The 18303-nt window shown below is 35.3% G+C and overlaps 1 protein-coding gene across 3 annotated transcripts in view; it reads left to right on the top strand.

Moving 5' to 3' along the window:
* CE2H16orf87 (chromosome E2 C16orf87 homolog) overlaps positions 1-14263 on the top strand; it is a 35396-nt gene extending 21133 nt beyond the window's left edge. Inside the window, exons 3-4 of one of the 3 annotated variants that reach the window (XM_027044515.2) lie at positions 4131-4313; positions 11226-13238. In XM_027044515.2, coding sequence (XP_026900316.1) covers positions 4131-4313; positions 11226-11344 — 302 coding nt within the window. In that variant the 3' untranslated portion in view covers positions 11345-13238. Of the gene's footprint in view, positions 1-4130; positions 4314-9945; positions 10638-11225 lie in introns of those variants that run through there. The other 2 variants (XM_027044516.2, XM_027044517.2) reach the window with 2 other exon arrangements.
* Positions 14264-18303: the final 4040 nt, after the last annotated feature.

Consider the following 18303-nt stretch of genomic DNA (forward strand, 5'->3'; position numbering starts at 1 on the left):
TAGTTTCTTCTATTCTGGTTTCTTAATCAGAATCTGTGAGCTCGCCAATTGGCTGAAACTCTATAATTTCAGGTGATTGATAGCATCCTTTCCTTGTTTCCAGCACTACAGATTTATTTTCCTTTTTCCCTTTACCTTTTACCCATGTTTATTCTCATTTCAGTGGGATTTTCCACAAAGGTGGGGGGGGGGGTAGATGCTTGTGCTCAGTCTGATTTTATTTATTCAGCACTACTTAATCTGTGTAAGTAATGTTCTCGATCTGTGAATGAGACAAAGGCCTCCCAGCTTTCATAGAGTTTATATTCTAATGGGGGACTGAGCATATAAATAAATAACAGATTATAGTAGTAGTGGATTATAAAAAGTAATATGGACTGTGAGACACAGAGTCTTATTTATAAATTGACAATTTGAAGTAAATAAGTGGCTTCATTAACAGTTTTGGGAAGAGCTTTAGGCAGAAGGATTAGCAAATGCAGAGACTTAAGGGGAGGAAGGAACTTGTTTTAATTAAAGGGAGGCATGTCTGGAGTGTAGTGAACAAAGTGTCTAGCACTATGAGAAGATTGGAAAGAGGCAAATGTCAGGTCTTATAGGCACTTGTAGTCTCTCATAAGGAAATTTAACTTTATTTTTTAATACAATGAAAAGCTAATGAAAGATTTTAGAAGGGCAGCTATATGGTTTGAATATGTTAAAGATAATTTTGGCAGCTACAAAATATATTAGGTTTGGATGTTGACCATAGAGGCAAAGAGATAAAGTAATTGTAGATATATTTTGCAAAGAATACCTGTGGACTTTTGTGATGATAGGAAACAAGATGAGTCACAGATAACTACAAATTATTTGGCTTTTGCACCTGGGTGGTACTATCTATTAATATAAGGAAGCTTTGGAGGAGGGAAAATCAAGTTATTTTTTTGATACATTTGAAATGCTTGTAAGATATTAGAGTGAAGCTGTCAGGTAGGCAGTTGGAGCTTTGGAAAGATATCAGTTGAAAGTATAAATTTTGGAACTGTTTGGGTCTATGGATTATCTAGAGTGTAAGTAAGAGAAGAGAGCTCAGGTCAGAGTCCCAGGGCTTTAATATTAAAGGTGAGAACCTGGTGGAGGAAAAGACAGAAGCCTGAAAATCAAGTGAAGAATAATTTAAGGAAAAGTATAGTCATCTTTGTTGAATTTTCTTTCTTTTTTTTTTTTAAGTTTATTTTGAGAGAGCGGGAGAGGGGCAGAGAAAGAGAGGGAGACAGAATCTCAAGCAGGCCCTGTGCTATCAGTGCAGAGCCTGATGTGGGGCTCAAACTCATGAGCCAAAGTTGGGTGCTTAACTGACTAAGCCACCCAGGTGCCTCTTCTTCTTCTTTCTTCTTTTTTCTTTCTTCTCCTCCCTCCTCCTCCTCTTTAATGTTTATTTATTTTGGGGAGAGAGAGTGTGTTACTTCTCCTCCTCCTCCTTTTTAATGTTTATTTATTTTGGGGAGAGAGAGTATGTGTGTGTGCATGAAGGAACTGCAGGGAGAGGGGGACAGAGGATCTGAAGTGGGCTCTATGCTGACAGCAGACCAGCCCCATATGGGTCTCAAACTCACAAACCAAGATCATGACCTGAGCTGAAGTCAGATGTGTAACCGACTGAGCCACCCAGGCACCCCTATCTTTGTTGAATTTTTGAGGGATGGTATTAAGATGATTAAAGAAAGATGCTGTTAGATTTGATAACAAATGGTATTGAGATGATAAAAGAGAAACTGTTAGATTTGTTAACAGATGTTTGTCCTTCTGGATGATCAGTTTCATTGATTGGGGAACTATATTGGAATGGATTGATGAGGGAATGGGAGGTTGAGAAACTGAAGACAGAAAGTACAGATATCTCTTTTTGAGAAGTTTGGCTAATAATTTAGAAGTTAGCAGGGATGAGTGTGTAGGTGGAAGAACAAACCTAAATTCATTGTTGAACTTCAAAAGGCATACCATAAGCTTTACCTATCACTATTTCCTTAATTTTTTTTAGAAGTTTTCTAAGCACACACAGAGGAGAAAATGGCCAACCTGTCCCCATTAACACCCACATTTACTCCTTCCCTTGCACATTATTTTTAAGCAAATCTCATGTAATTTCAGTTATAAATATTTCATTATATGTTTCTAAAAGACAGACCTTTAAAAACATAAGCACAATTAAAATTAACAATTCCTTAATATTAAATACGTAACTGGTGTTGAAATTTTCAGGTGTCTCATAAATGGTCTTAAAAACTTAAAAAAAAAAGTTTTAAAAACCAAATTCCATGTTACATATGGACAATATCTTTTTTAGCTCTTTTTTATCCGTTGTTTTCTTTTTTTTTGTTTTTCCTGGCAAATTATATGTTAAAGATACTGTCACTTTTACATTTGGATGTGCTGTTTGGGTCTTTATGGTGTAGGAATATAGGATCACACATTCCTCCAGTGACTTGTTTTTCCTATAAATTGTAATTTAGATTCAAAGGCTTGATTTTCTTGACAAGATTACTTAATAGGTAGATATTCTGTCAGGAGGTTCATTAAAGCCTGCTTGTCTCTGTTTTTCTGATGTTAGCAGCTATTTATGTTTAGTACTTACATCCTTTAGTTCATTTCTGGTTGAAAACAGTATACTTTGATTTTATCATTCTTTCTTCATTTTTTATCCACAATAATCCTTAAATGAGAAACTTCTCTTTATCTGTTGTTTTGTTATCCAGTAAATGGTACAGTTTGAATTCTGTCTCTTTAAGTTTTCAAAATACTCAGTTGGTTCATTAGCGTCTTCCTATCGTGGTCAAGTAGTTTTTGCTTTTGTTTTTGTATTTAATGTCATGTGCTTGTAGTTTTCAGTATATTTGATGTTTCAGCTTTACAGTTACTATTTTTATTGATGCTCAAGTTGTCCTGCAGTGGTCAGGCCTTTTCAATTTGCCCTTGAATCCTTTAACAAGCCTGGTTGTCTTTGATAACTTGAAGTCTGGAATAATTAAATGTTCTTGCATCATCTGATATCTGTCTGAGATTAGAATTAATTAATTTTCTAAAGATATGGTATTTGGAAATAATCATTACTATTTTTTTTAATTTTACACTAGCCTATTAAGCATAATTATATTACAGTCTTTTAAATTATTCCCTTTACTTCTTGGGATATGAATTTTATTTATTTTGGCCCTTCACCATTGTGGTTTAGCCATTTGGGGAATTCTCTTTGTTGCTTTTTTTTTTTTTTTTAATGTTTATTTTTGAGAGAGACAGACAGAGCACGAGTTGGGAGGGGCAGAGAGACAGAGACAGACACCGGGCTGCAGTTCACAAGCCATGAGATCATGACCTGAGCTGAAGTCAGATGTTTAATCGACTGAGCCACCCAGGTGCCCCTTCTCTTTGTTGCTTTTGAGTTCCGATGTATTAAAAGCACATTTTTGTTTTTTAAAATTTGTCTTCTCCAACATTTTGAATTGTTTGGAGTGAGAAGGATCGCTTCTTGCATTATCATATTGAGTAAAGTTCCCCTATTGCTATTCCATTTAGGGATCCACATGCTCTGAGAATGTCAGAAATGACCTCATCTGTGGCTAAAATGAAAACTACTTATTCCCTAGTGTTTTTATATTTTTCTGTGAATGTCTTCTGTTTGCTTTTTGTTGGTAACCTTAATTAATATATTATGGTTAAGGTCAGTTTTGCTTCTGTGTATTTGACATATTTCGATCTATAATTTGAGTAGGGGGCAAAACGAAATGTTTTGTTTTGTTTTTCCTTTTGTAATACTTGACCATTTTTAGCTTGGAAGCAGAGAGAAGGAATAAGGCAGAAAGATCTCTGTGGAACTGTGTGAATATGTAGGGACTGAAATTAACCGTGCCAAATAAAGAAACTGGTCTTCTATTAAAATTCCTCCTACCTCATGAGTTAATGTGGATCTCAATTTGAATTTCTTTTTTCCTATGTGGGTGTCAGGAGCATAGATGTAACAGTTGTAGTTTTATAAAGTATGCCAGACAGCAAACTTTAGTGCTATTTAGAAAGAAAAAGAAGACAATGAGAACTTGGGCAAACAGTTCTTGCTAAGCCCTAAAATATATCACTTTTATTCATCCATACAGAAAACAAGCATGAGGCCAAGAGGAGGCGAACAGAGAGAGTTAGGCGAGAGAAGATAAATTCTACAGTAAATAAGGATTTAGAAAACAGAAAGAGGTCTCGAAGTAACAGCCATTCAGATCATATCAGACGAGGAAGAGGAAGACCTAAAACTGCATCTGCCAAAAAACATGAGGAAGAAAGAGGTATGAATAAATCCAAGCAGTTTTTTTTTTTCAAGTATTAAAATTTTTCTAGATCCTTAATTAGATAGTAGTAAAGAAAGTGTTTGGTAGGCATTGAGCTCCTAGACTTAAAATCACAACTCATATTTTATTTTTAAAATTTTTAGAAGTTTATTTATTTTGAGAAAGAGAGAGCCTGAGCGGGAAGGGGCAGAGAGAGAGGGGGAGCAAGAATCCCAAGCAGCCCATGTACTGACAGCACAGAGCCTGATGCAGGGCTTGATCTCATGAACTGTGAGATCATGACCTGAACCCAAATCAAGGGTAGGATATTTAACCAACTGAGCCATCCAGGTGCCCCACAACTCATATTTTAGTTTGAAAATATTTCCTCCAGGATAGATGCTTGTTGTAAAAAAAAAAAAAACCAGAGTTTAATTTTTAAAATCTAAAGGCTTAAATTAGGTAAAATTCACCTTGCTATAAACTGATGATAGCAGAGGGGCACCTGGGTGGCTTAGTCAGTTAAAGGTCCAACTTTGGCTCAGGTCATGATCTCACAGTTGGTGAGTTCGAGCCCCGTGTCAGGGTCTGTACTGACAGAGCCTGGAGCCTGCTTCAAATTCTGTGTCTCTCTCTCTCTGCCCCTCCCTTGCTCACGCTCTCTTTCTTTCTCTTTGAAAAATAAAAACATTACAAAAATTTTAAAAAACTGATGATAGTAAGAGTTCAGAGATAATAATTTTCATATGACAACCCAGAGAAGCCTATTAAAATGGGTGTTTTTTGTTTATTTGTTTTTAAAGATAAATCTGAGTTCCATTAGACTTCAAACTGTCATACCTACAAGTTTTAAAATTTTTCTATTGAAAGTATTCTTTAGTATGAATTTTTAAATTGTTCATTGTGTCCTCCCTGCTTTGAGGCAGCTTTGGATAGTTAGGTAAATTCTTCTTGGTCCAAAATGTATTTATATTTCTCCTTACGTGTCTTCTCCTTCTGATAAGTAGTATGTCTACCAGTAACTTGTTTTTATGGTTAACTAAAACTTCATCTTCTCTTTTTATACATCTTCTAAAAAACTTTTTACCATGGAAATTTCAAAGATGACACAAGAGTAGAGAGACTAGACTAGATGATGAACCCCCATGTGGCCATGAATATCTTTTGAAATTGAGACTGTCAAACCTGTAATTAATGGAAAAAGGGATAGTTGCTCTTTTTAATTACTTAAAAAACCTGTATCAAAATAATTTCATATTCAGTGAAATGCATTAATAATTTCTTGCTGGTGAGTTATACTTTGCTTTTTCAGGCATTCGTTTTTAGGTATTCAAGCATAAGCACAAATTTGTTTTATTTTAGACATCTGAGCTTTTTTTTTTTTTTTTTTTTTTACCTGTTTACCATTTCTCCCTGCTTTGTATGCTTTTTTTTTTAAGTTTATTTTGAGAGACAGCGTGTGGGCATGCACTCCTTTGCATGAGTGGGGGAGGGGCAGAGAGAGGAAGAGACAGAATCCCAAGCAGGCCCTGCACTGCCCAACCACGAAATCATGACGTGAGCTGAGATCAGACACTTAACCGACTGAGCCACCCAAGTGGCCCTCTGTATGCTTTTATTTGAATAAAGTTACTACTGTTAGGGAAAATAAATTTACTGTAAAAATAAATTATATATGGTTTCTTAGCACTGTATAGCTAAAAGGATAAGGTTTATATCATATTTGTATTCTTTGAAGTATACTTAAATACTTCTTAATTCTGTGGGTAATTTTACTCCCATTTTCTCTTTCCTTCTCTTATGCTGCTCTTCCGGAGAGTTTGAGTTATTTTCTAAACATGAATGTGTTTTTTGGGGGTTTTTGTGTTTTGTTTTGTTTTTTAATTTTTTTTTTTTAACATTTATTTATTTTTGAGACAGAGAGAGACAGAGCATGAACGGGGGAGGGGCAGAGAGAGAGGGAGACACAGAATCGGAAGCAGGCTCCAGTCTCTGAGCCATCAGCCCAGAGCCTGACGCGGAGCTCGAACTCACGGACTGCGAGATCATGACCTGAGCCGAAGTCGGATGCTCAACCGACTGAGCCACCCAGGCGCCCCGGGGTTTTTGTGTTTTAAAAAAAAATCTTTTTTTAACGTTTATTTATTATTGAGAGACAGAGAGAGACAGAGCATGAGCAGGGGAGGGGCAGAGAGAGGAGGAGACACAGAATCCAAAGCAAGCTCCAGGCTCCAAGCTGTCAGCACAGAGCCTGACACAGGGCTCAAACTCACAAACTGCGAGATCATGACCTGAGCTGAAGTTGGACGCTTAACTGACTGAGCCACCCAGGCACCCCTGAATGTATTTTTTAATGGGGTGATCAGAAAATCTGTGCTAAAACCTGTTTCAGAAGGGAAACTAGGTAAAGAAAAGGCAACAGGAGGGAAAAAAAAAGAGGTAAATACTGCTTGACCCAGAAAACAGAACATTCTTTTCAGTTGAAGTAAAGGGAATATAACCCAAAGAATAGAAAAGGGATGCTTCTGGTGGCGAGAGGAGATGAGAAAACAGATAATGATGGTCTTTTAGTTGGAGAAATGAAGTCTATTGATAGTTGTGCTAGGACTCTGTATGTACAGCTCTGAATTTTTATTTCATGTTAACTTGAGAAAGGAATTTACTTAGCTATAAATTCTTTTTTCAGGTATTTTCAGCTTATAGTAGAAAAATCTTGAGCTATTTTTAGAGTAAGATATGCTTTTGATTTATTTTTAATACAAACAGGAAGATGCTCAAAGCAGTTTTTGTAGAATAAACTGGAATCTTAATGTAGGCCAGGAGGGCGAGGGGGGAGGAGTAGAATCTTTTAATGTAGTCCAGGGGTCTGAGGGGGGAGGAGGTCAGCAAACTTTTTCTGTAAAGAGCCAGATAATAAATATTTTAGACTTTGTGGGCCATACAGTCTTCTGTTGCAGCTACTCTGCCCTGTCATTGTAGCTGGAAAGCAGCCATAGACAATATGTAAATGAACGGGCATGGCTCTGTTCCACTAAGACTTTATAAAAACAGGTGGCAGGCCAGATTTGACCTTGGACTGTATTTTACCAACCCTTGAGGCAGACCATGTTCCCTAAATATAATAGGGATAAGAAATATGAACTTTTGAAATATCTGTGTATTTTAAAATAGACTTCTGTCATATGCTTCTTAGTATTAAGTAGCTATTTAATTCCATTTTTATTGATTCCTTGCTCATTGGGTGCTTAAAAAGAAGCAAGCTTTACCTTTAATAAGGAAAACCTGACAGTATGTCTAAAAACACATTTTTAATTGACTGTGTTTTCTGTATTTCGAAAAAGAATAGGAAGAAGAGTGGGAAAGGGAAGCTTGTTAGACATCTAGATAACAACCTATTTTTATACAATCATAAAAACAAACCATTAAAATTTTTTGGTTGGTTTAAGATAATTTTTTATTTTGTATGAGGGGAGTAGGATTATTTTGAATATTAGTAATGTTGAGTGACATTTTTATTAAAATATAATGGGCAATTCTGAATATCTTATTAATGAACATAAGAGATTAATGTAGAGTTCAAGTTAAAGTTGGTAGATTGAATAACCACACCTTGCTCTCCACCATCTTCAACTCCTAGTAATATTATAGTAAAGGGACTTTTTTTCTTTTAAAGGACCAAATACCACAAGGACAAGAAATGGGAAAAGCAGAATTCTGGAAAGTGATCACTGCTTTAGTAGACCCATGAAACCTAAATTGTAAGCTCCTTTGGGGAAAACTAAGAAAGAAACTGATTTTTATTACACAAATGCCTTAAGGTCAGGAATTTGTACATCAGTTAGGTCTGGAAGTGTAGAGGTGAAGGTGAGGTTAAAAACGAGATTGCTTGGAAGTCTGTTTTTTAATTGCCTGCTAGGGCTGTTTACATCATTTTCCCCTCCTTCCAAATTTATCCTTTGAAAAAGGTCAGACAAAACAGAGTCTCTGATTTAGGGAACACCATGTGTCATTGAGGGCAGGGGTACTGTATTAAGATCAGGAAGACTATGTGAGAATTGGAGATGGTAAATACTGAGTTCTATACTCAGGCTTTTATCTCCCAGGTAAGAAAGAGATTAGTAGTATCTTCTCTAGGAAATGTGAAAAACCCAAGAGAAAAAGCCTAAAATAAAGATAGTTTCATTAGGGATTTCACAAAGAAATGGCCTATTCAGATCATCCTAAATTAGTGATCAGAGTCAGGCTCCACAATGTATATGAGCTAATCAGCTTTTTAGATCCCACTCATAAATATGAGCAAATTATCAAGAATTACCCATGTTGGGGCACCTGGATAGCTCAGTTGGTTAAACGTCTGATTCTTGATTTTGGCTCAGGTCATGATTTCATGGTTTGTGAGATTGAGTCCTGCGATGGGCTCTGTGCTGACAACAGGGAGCCTGCTTGGGATTCTTTCTCTCCCCCTCTCTCTGCTTCTCCCCAGCTTGTGTGCACACGTGTTCTCTGAAAGCATCTATATGGAAGGCTAAGACCACATCAACAGGAAAAAACAATAGCTTGGATAAAACAAGTTTTTGCATGAAAGAGAAAAAATTAAAACTATCATTAATGTTTGTGGCAAGAGGAGATATTGTAGTTATGAAACAAGAACAAGATGATATTTAAATAGAAAAGCATGTGTCAAAAAGTACCTAGAAAATGAACTTTAAATCTAAAACAATATGAATATAAAGATTTGCAGATGAAAAACTTTAACAGGTTTATTGGCAGAATTAAAGAATTGTATTAGAACCTAGAGCAGTAGAAAAAGAGATGAAAAAATAGAATGAGAATGATAAATTTAGGGGACCAGTTTGAGGTCAGCATCAATAAATAACTGATGTTCCAAAAAAGAACATAGAAGATGGGGGAGAAGGAAGTCATCGATGAAATAATTCAAGAAATTTTTCCACCTGAAGGACATTGAGTTTCCACATTGAAATGGCCCACCAAATTCCCAGACCAGTGGATGGTTAAAAGTAGAGATCATGCTGAAACGTACTATCATAAATCCTATCTCTTTTGTTAAAGGAAAACCTCTTCAAGTGCTCAAGGGAAAAAGAGGAAATCAAGATAGCATTTGGAATTAATATAATGCAATACTACCCAGCAAGGAACAAACTACTTACATATGAACAGCATCAGTGAATTTTAAAAATGTGTTGAATGAGAGAAGCTAGACACAAAACAGTTCATGATGTATAATGCCATATATAAGTTTAAGAACAGGCAAATGAATCTCTGATGATGGAACAGCAGTTGCTGATGAGGTGGGGGAAGCAGTGACTGGAAAGGAACATGAGGAATTTCCTGTATATTAATGATTGAGGGTGTGGGTTATGTAGGTGTATATTTTGTTAGAACTCATCCAATTGTACACTTAAGATCTGTGTATTTCATTGTATGCATATTTAGCAATAATTTTTTAAATAACTGTACAAAAAGGTACTGGCTTTTTAAAAAAAAATAGTGACACCATTAGAAGACATACTAAGAGGGAATCTATGACTTTTTAGTTGCCCACACTATGGATTAGCATGAAGGTAGTCTAAAGCCAATTTCTAACATTCAGAGTCTCAAAATGTTTGCTACCTGTACTCCCCTTTCTCAGGAAGCTACTGCAAGATACATGGCATCAAAAGGAAGAAGTAAACCAAGAAAATGTCCTGGCATCCAGGACACAGAGTCCAACTCGAGAGAAAGATGGTTATATCCAGCATGATGTTGAAGAGAGATCTCAATGATAATTAATTGTGTAGCAGGTCCAGAAAGCAACCATTTCAGATTGGAGCAGAAGACTTGGAGAGACTTCTTCAAGAAGATAAAATTGATATAATGCCTAACATGTGTAAACATCCTGAAAGATCTATACAACTTGGAGAGAGTTTGGGTTCAATTAGTAATGAAAATTAACCAGATGGAAAAAGAGAATCTCTTCAGGGAAAAAAAACAATGTGCAGTAAAAGTGAAATCATTTACATAGTTAGAATAATATAAACATTGAATATTGGTCTCATCAAAATTGTGATATAACTGAATTCTAAATTTCTCTGGTGGAAGGTCAATTAATAATGCCTAAAACCACGAAGTAGCATCATATAAAAATGTTGCTTAGGCAAAAACAAAAAGAAACAACTGAGAAAAAAAATAGTTGCATTTGGAGAGTGAAAAATGTACATGTGGGGAGGAGGACTTCTGTTTTTTGTGATAAGTTTTATAAAAGTGATTTGAGTCTAAACTTATGTATGTGTTTAACTTTGCTTTAAAAAGCCAAAATAAAACAAGTAAACAAAAAAAAAAAAACAGACAAAAATAGAATCTTAAAAGACCCCAAAAAAAGAATTTGGCAGAATGTACACAAAGATATTTATTGTGATTTTAGCTGGCTCAGGAGATAATATATAGGTTGTTTTTATTTCAACTTTCTACCATGAACTTGGGTTACATTTGTAATCAGGAGGGTGAAATTAGAATTAAATGTAGGTTATTCTTATTTCTTGAAGAAGTTAATATATTCATGAAGGTACTGTTGGTATTCACAAGGGAACATCTTTAGGATGAGGAAATTTATTTTGATTGGGACAGTGAGCACTCATCCTAGTGAAGAGAAAGAAATACTTGAGATTTTTACAGAAATGATGTAGATACATGAACAGTGTGTATAGAAATATATACAGTTTCCATTTGGTTCATGGCATTTCAGTAACTCCTTTGTGTAATTTCTAAAAATTTTCAGTTTAGTAGCATGATACTATATAACATTTAATATACAGTGTTAGTATTATATATAATGTTTATTATCATCTAAAGAAATACTTAAAAGCTTTAAGTATTTTTTTAATTACTGAATTTACTGCCTTTATATTAAGCTTTCTCTTTTTCTTTTAACAGAGAAACAGGAAAAGGAAATTGACATCTATGCTAACCTCTCTGATGAAAAGGCTTTCGTGTTTTCAGTCGCCTTGGCAGAAATAAATAGAAAAATTATCAATCAAAGACTTATTCTCTGATATTTGTCTGCACAATGTGTTGAAACTTTCTTCAGGATTACATCAGCAAATTCTCAAACAGTTGTGGACTCTCAGGAGCATTCTGACTGCATCAATAAGGGCCATTGATTGTTTTTTTTTCCCTTGTCATTTAGCCTGTGCCACACTTTGGGAGCAAAGCTGTAGGCTTGGACTGTTCTGGGATTTCCTTGTTTACCAAGGAGTATTGTCAGTGTTTTGTGTTTGGGATATAAGTAAGTATATTTACCAAAAACAAAAACAAACAAAAACAAAAACAATGGATGGCTGTTAAAGGCTAAAGGGGTAGGGGGTGGGAGTGGAAGAATGAAAACTAGGGAAATAAAACGCTTGTTAGTTTTCAGGTTTGCCACCAGAGATGCAATATTTTAAGTACTTGGAAAAAGAGTGACTTTTAAATATATATATTTCAGATTTTCAGCACTAACAGATTGCATATATACAGTTCATTTACTTTTAATAAATTGGCAATTGATATTTTATTGAATGGGGAATTAAGAATATAAACTGTAAATTTTGTCTTGATTTTTTTCTTGGCCTTTATTTTTATGACAAGGTATGAGTTATATTTTGGGAGATACTTTCTAGACATTTGGGAAGTTTGGGTGCTATATGAAGAAAAACATTTAAGGATATATCATACTTCAGATATAAACATCTTGTTTTCTTGAATGTAATTTATTTATTGGTTTAAAAAAAACCTTTTCTGCTCTCAAGATGGTGCCTGTTAACCTAAACATAAGATATATTTATTACATACAAAATATTTCTTAGCCACTTTTAAGCAGTAATGTTTTATCTGAATGGATGTTCATTTATACATCCTGATAATTATTTAAATTGTTACTTAACCTCACTCTGGAAAAAAAATAAACCTTAATATTGAAACTAATAGATTAATAGTGTGGTATAAGTTTGTGCTCTATGAAGTTGTGAACTATATTTAAATTCTTAGTTTTTCTAGTCATAAATGATAACTGTTTGTAGCTGATTTATTTTATACTAGATGCTTTTGCATTTTTGCATATCAATTTAACATTCAAATTTGACCATAACTTCCCTTATTTCAGGTACCTCCCTCTCCCACCCCAGTGGCCAAATCTGTTTGGAAGTCCAGAAGCCCTATTAGTGAAGGTAGTCATCAGCCAGATTTAACTTTAAGAGAATTTCCTTTTCAGTTTCAATAGTAGCATTGGCAGCTTCATCCTGCATCTCCCATCACCTCCCAAAAGAAAAAAAGATTCACATTTTTTCCTATTTCATTTAAATGGTAGCCAGCAGAGGGAGCTTAAGAGGTACTCTAGGTAGGATGCAGAATTATTCTAAGAATTTTCTAAGAATTCCTTTACCCTCAATCCCCCTATTTACCTGCAGGTACTACTACAATTATCTTGTATGCATTTTAAAGCTCTAGTAATAAAGTTTATTCCCAAGCATGCTAATGTGATTTTATTTTTGAAATATAAGAAAACTATTTTTAATTTGACAAAAAAAATATCTAAAATGCTTGTGAGTATATATATGTCCTCAGAAAAAGTGAGAAAAGCTTATGGAGTAGGCATCTCTTTAAAGAATTATTGATGTCAGAATCTATCCATTTAAAGCTGGAGACCTTAGAGGAAAGTCATGTTAAAATAGTCATGTATACAATAAGGGTGGAGACTGGTGATGAGGCTGGAACTTGCCATGTAAAGAGATAATTTATTTCAGATGCTCATAAGGTTAAATCATTGTCTTATTTAAAAAGTTCTTTGGCAGAGGGACAAATTAAGCTTCTCCTATTTGTGATGTAACCTATTTAAAAAATTTCTCTAAAAATTGTATTCTCTGATATGTTTATAATCTATCTCATTATAAAGCTGAATTTGTCTAAAAATGTTGTAATGGCCTCAGAATATATTACTTGTTATTGGTATTTAAGAAGCCTTTATTATCAGCAGATATCCTAAGAACATAATTGTAGTAATTTAATTATATAATCCAAAATTTATTCTGCTCTAATATCTGTAAGTGATATAATTATTCAGAATGCCCTAAAATGATTCCATAATTAGATTAGGTCCATTGAAGATATGTTCATTCTTAAATGTGAACAAAATTAAATACAAGGTATTTGGGAGTTGTTAGGTTAAACTATACAAATTTGTATGTTTACCTCCCCCACCCAATCCCATTGTATTCCAGAGTGTTTTCATTGGGGGGTGGGGGGGAAGGACACTTAAATTTTTGAGATTTAATTTTTTTTTTAAACAACACTTCTTACATTTTTATGGGCAGAGAAGCCTTCGGTTGTACTTAATGTAAGTTATTTAAGGAAATCCTGCAAATTATTTCTTCTGTAGCAATCAATGGAAATGATCAAACAGCTTGAGACAGTTTACATCATGATGACATAAAATATAAAATTATAAATGACTTAAAAGTTTAGCCAGAATAAATGCATACTTTTTGAAACTTCAAAAGTACTTTAAAAAATAATGCTCAGTATGTCATGACATTTGTGGTGTTTGCTAAAAGTAATATGTACGTGTTTTTTCTGAGATAATTCAAATTGAAAAGTGTTTGACTTTCTAAACTATGGTAATTGCATTTGATTCTCTAATTCTAACTGCAAAACTTTTTACCTTTTTTTGATAATTTTTACATTCAACATGCATATGTTTATCCTTTAAATTTGGAGAAATTAAGCTCTCATGTACTTCATATGAAAATATTAATCAAATTTGTTTGATTCTGCATACAAAAATAAGCTGTGGATAGAATTTTTAAATTTTTTGTGCAAATGTAGTTGGGTTTCCTTTTTTTCATCTTTGATTCCTGTTTTTCTAAGCCTTGTTTTTATATTTGGGTATATGTATCTATATATGCATGTACACATATATATTTATTTTACTTTTTCTAGTCGTTCTTATGTGCTGGGTTTTTTTAATGTTTTATTTATTTATTTTGAGAGAGAGGAGCACAAGCAGGGGAGGGGTAGAGAGAGGGAGAGTGAATTCCAAGCAGACTCCATGCTGTCAGTGTAGATCACAACCTGAACTGAAATCAAGAGTCAGACAGTTAACGTACTGAGCCACCCAGGCGCCCCTCTTTTGTGCTGTTTTAATCCACTTAGTTTATTAGTGTTCATTGCTCAAGGATTACAACTATAATAATAATGAGTATCATAACCTACAAAGCAAACTCTCTGGAACGAAAAGTATGAGGTACATAATAGACTCTATGCTAGACTGGAATAATTCTTTTTATCACAAACATTTTCCTTTGTATTATTAAGGAATCTTTTATCCTCTTACCATTAAGAGTGTCATTCCCCTCCCCCTTAATGTTTTTTCAGTGTGCTTTTTATTTCTTTGCCTTATTACACTGGCAAGGACCTCAGTACAATATTGAAAAAGAATGGTGAAAGAGGAAGATACTTGCCTTGATTCTAGTCCTGGGGAAAACATACTCAGTCTTACACCATTAAGTATGGTGTTTGCCATAGGTTTTGAGCTGTAGAATGCCCCTTATTAAATTGAGGAAATTCCCTTCTTATTGGCTGAGAGTTCTTATTTTGAACATTTGTTGAATTTTGTCAGATGGTTTTTTCCATGTAAACTGATGATTTTTCCTTTAGAAAACTTATTTTTCCCTTCAGAATGTTAATATAGTGGGTCACATTGATTTTGATTATTTTTTTATTATCACTCCTTTTTTCTTAGTTTACTTTTATTTTTGTTTTATTTTTATTTTTATTTTTTAATGTTTATTTATTTTAGAGAGAGAGACAAAATGCAAGTGGGTTGGGGCAGAGAAAGAGAGGGAGGCACAGAATCTAAAGCAGGCTCCACGCTCTGAGCTGTCAGCACGGAGCCTGACACCGGGCTCGAACTCACCAGCTGTGAGATCATGACCTGAGCCGAAGTCGGACGCTCAACCGACTGAGCCACCCAGGCGCCCCATTAAGTTTATTTTTATTTTTGAGAGAGAGAGGGAGAGAGGGCATGAGTGCAGGAGGAGCAGAGAGAGAGGGAGACACAGAATCCAAAGCAGGCTCCAGGCTCTGAGCTGTCAACACAGAGCCCAACACGGGGCTTAAACTCATGAACCGTGAGATCATGACCTGAATCAAAGTTGGACGCTTAACCAACTGAGCCACCCAGGTGCCCTAGGCTGACAGTTCTTAGAGCACATTAAAAACTCCCTCACTTCCTTCTGGCCTCCATGGCTTACAAGAAATATGCAGCCATTCAAATAATTTTTCATCCTTTTAAAGCATTATTATTTTTTGGCTGCTTTCAGCACTTTTTGTCCTTTTTATCAGTTTGATTATGATATGTCTGGGTATGGCTTTTTCTGGCTTTTTATTTTCTGTGTGAGGTTTTGTGAGCTCCTTGAATGTGTAAGTACATATCTTTCATCAAATACATAAAATTCTTAGCTATTCAGATATTTTTGCTGTTCTACCTCCTTTCTCAAACTCTGACTGAGACTCCAAAGATTTTAGACTTTTTGGTATTGTCTCACAGATCCCAAGGGCTCCCTTCATTTATTTTTTTCATTTTTTACTGCTCTGTTTGGATTGGATAGTTTCCAATTGGATAGTTTTGGATAGTCAAGTTTACTGACTCCCCTTTTATCTCCAGTCTGCTTAGTTCATCCAGTGAATGTATTTTTATTTTTGTAATTTTTTATTTCTATAATTGCCATTTGGCTTTTCTTTAGATTTTATATTCCCTTTCTGAAACTTTCTATCTTTTCATTTGTTTCAAAAATGTTCACTTTGGGGCTCCTGGGTGGCTCAGTCAGTTGAGTGACTGACTCTTGATTTTGGCTCAGTTTGTGATTTCTGGGTAATGAGATTGAGCCCCGCTTTGTGGAGCCTGCTTAGGATTCCCTCTACGCACTGGTGCGTGCACTCTCTTCCCAAAAGAAAAAAAAATGATCGCCTTTAGCGTATGATTATAATAGCTGCCTTAACATCTTTTCTCCGGTTATTCTAAAATTTGTGTCCTGTCATAATTGGTTTCTGTTGATTTTTGAGTTGAAGTTTTCTTAGTTCTTTGTGTTGTAAGTAATATTGGACTTTATCTTTGATATTTCAAATATTGTATATGAATCTCTGGGTAACTAAGAACAGTAGTCAGCCAAGTGGTTCAGGCTGCACATTTTGATGGAACCTCTGGTTCCAGTATCCGTTCAGTTTCTAAGTGATTGCAGTACTATTTAGATCAGTTCTGCATGTGTACTACTCTGGCAAGTCAGACCTAGTTCTACTGTGTAACTCCCTTCTCGAAACTTGTGCTGTGTTATTTAGGGTCAGATCCATTGCATACACAGCTCAGAGGTAAGCCCAATAAATCACAACTCTGGGATCACACTCTTCATTTTCCTATTTTTTACAGTCTTGACACTTTCTGGCTCATTAGAACCTCCCTTCTCAGTCTTTCATCTAAAAAGCTGAGGCTTTAGTTTCTTCCTTCTGCTGTACACTTCCGGGTACTGCATCTGTGGTGAAAAGGTAACAAGGCAGGGAAGAAAAGCAATGGGGATTTACCCACACTTGAGATCATAACTCATGGTGCAAGAGAAGGGATCCATTTACTCTGAATGCTCTGAGATTTAAGTGCCTTACCAGGTGTGGTTGCTGTGGTATATCATCTGGGACCTGGAGTGATGAAAAAGGGAGAAAACAAGGGGGAGAAAAAAAAAGACATGACCCACCCTCTCTGAACTTTAGGAGTTTCCCACTCTTGAGATCAGAAGGGGAGGGCTTCTGTTGGCTTCTTTTGTGTGCATTTGGTGCATACTTCCATGGAAGTTCATATTCAGACTGCCTTTGGCTCCAAGCTAGGCAGTAACTAGAGGATTATAAAGTCTTTGCCATTTCTGTGGAATTTAGAATTTGGGTCTGCTTTCCTAATTTGTCTGCTACTAGCATTTATATTTCAGAGTCTTCAGGATATGCTTCATGCATTCTTTCCAGGATTTAAAGTTATATTCAGTGGGAGAGGCAGGTGTATCCTTAATCTTATTTGCCTTAGAATTGGAGCCTCACAGTTGTTTTTTGTTTTGTTTTGTTTTGTTTCAGTTCAAATAAGATCAGGTGCACCTGGGTGGCTCAGTCGATTAAGTGTTTGACTCTTGGTTTTAGCTCATGAGATCAAGTCCCATATCAGGCTCCACGCCCAGCGTGGGATTTTCTCTCTCCTCCCCTGCTTGTGTACATGCTCTCTCTCTTAACAACATCAAACAAGATCATATGTCACTACCTACAGTATGTCTTAGAGTTCTTCCTATGTCTCATAGAGTTCTTTACTTTGGAACTTTATGAAGATAATGTTGAGTTAACTGGACTCCCTCCATAAATAAGAAATACTACATATGTGTGGATAAATGTAGCTAAAGTATAATAGATTCAGGAACCACTTTCCAATTTTTCTTTAAGAAAATAGTAATTTTTGACTGTGGTAAAAAGACTTATTCTGGTCCAGTCTACAGTCTCTATTATATAACAACTCATGATTCACATTCTAGAGTGTTATTTTATATGTTAGCATACTCATAAATTGTAATCTTTGAGTAATGGCCAGAATTGTTGCCCTCCAATATGCTTTGCAAAATAGTAGCTATATGATGCTGCATCTCTAATCCGAGTGTTCTCTTTGGTGACAGTATGTGCTATGGCAGTGGTCTTCAAGCTGGGAAATAAAAACACTTTCCACAGGGATGCAAAGGTCCTGATAATTTTAAAATATATTTTGAGATAAAATTCGCATACCATACAATTCACCCAAAGTACACCTTTGGTATGTTATGATAAGAAATTGTGGTAAAACAGGCATAACAAAATTTCCATTTTAACTACTTTTTTAAGTTTATTTTTGAGAGAGAGTGAGAGCAGGGGAGGGGCAGAGAGGGAGAGAGAGAAAGAGAATATCAAGCAGGTTCTGCATGTT

This window comes from Acinonyx jubatus, chromosome E2 (assembly GCF_027475565.1).
Source record: "Acinonyx jubatus isolate Ajub_Pintada_27869175 chromosome E2, VMU_Ajub_asm_v1.0, whole genome shotgun sequence".
Taxonomy (NCBI): domain Eukaryota; kingdom Metazoa; phylum Chordata; class Mammalia; order Carnivora; family Felidae; genus Acinonyx; species Acinonyx jubatus.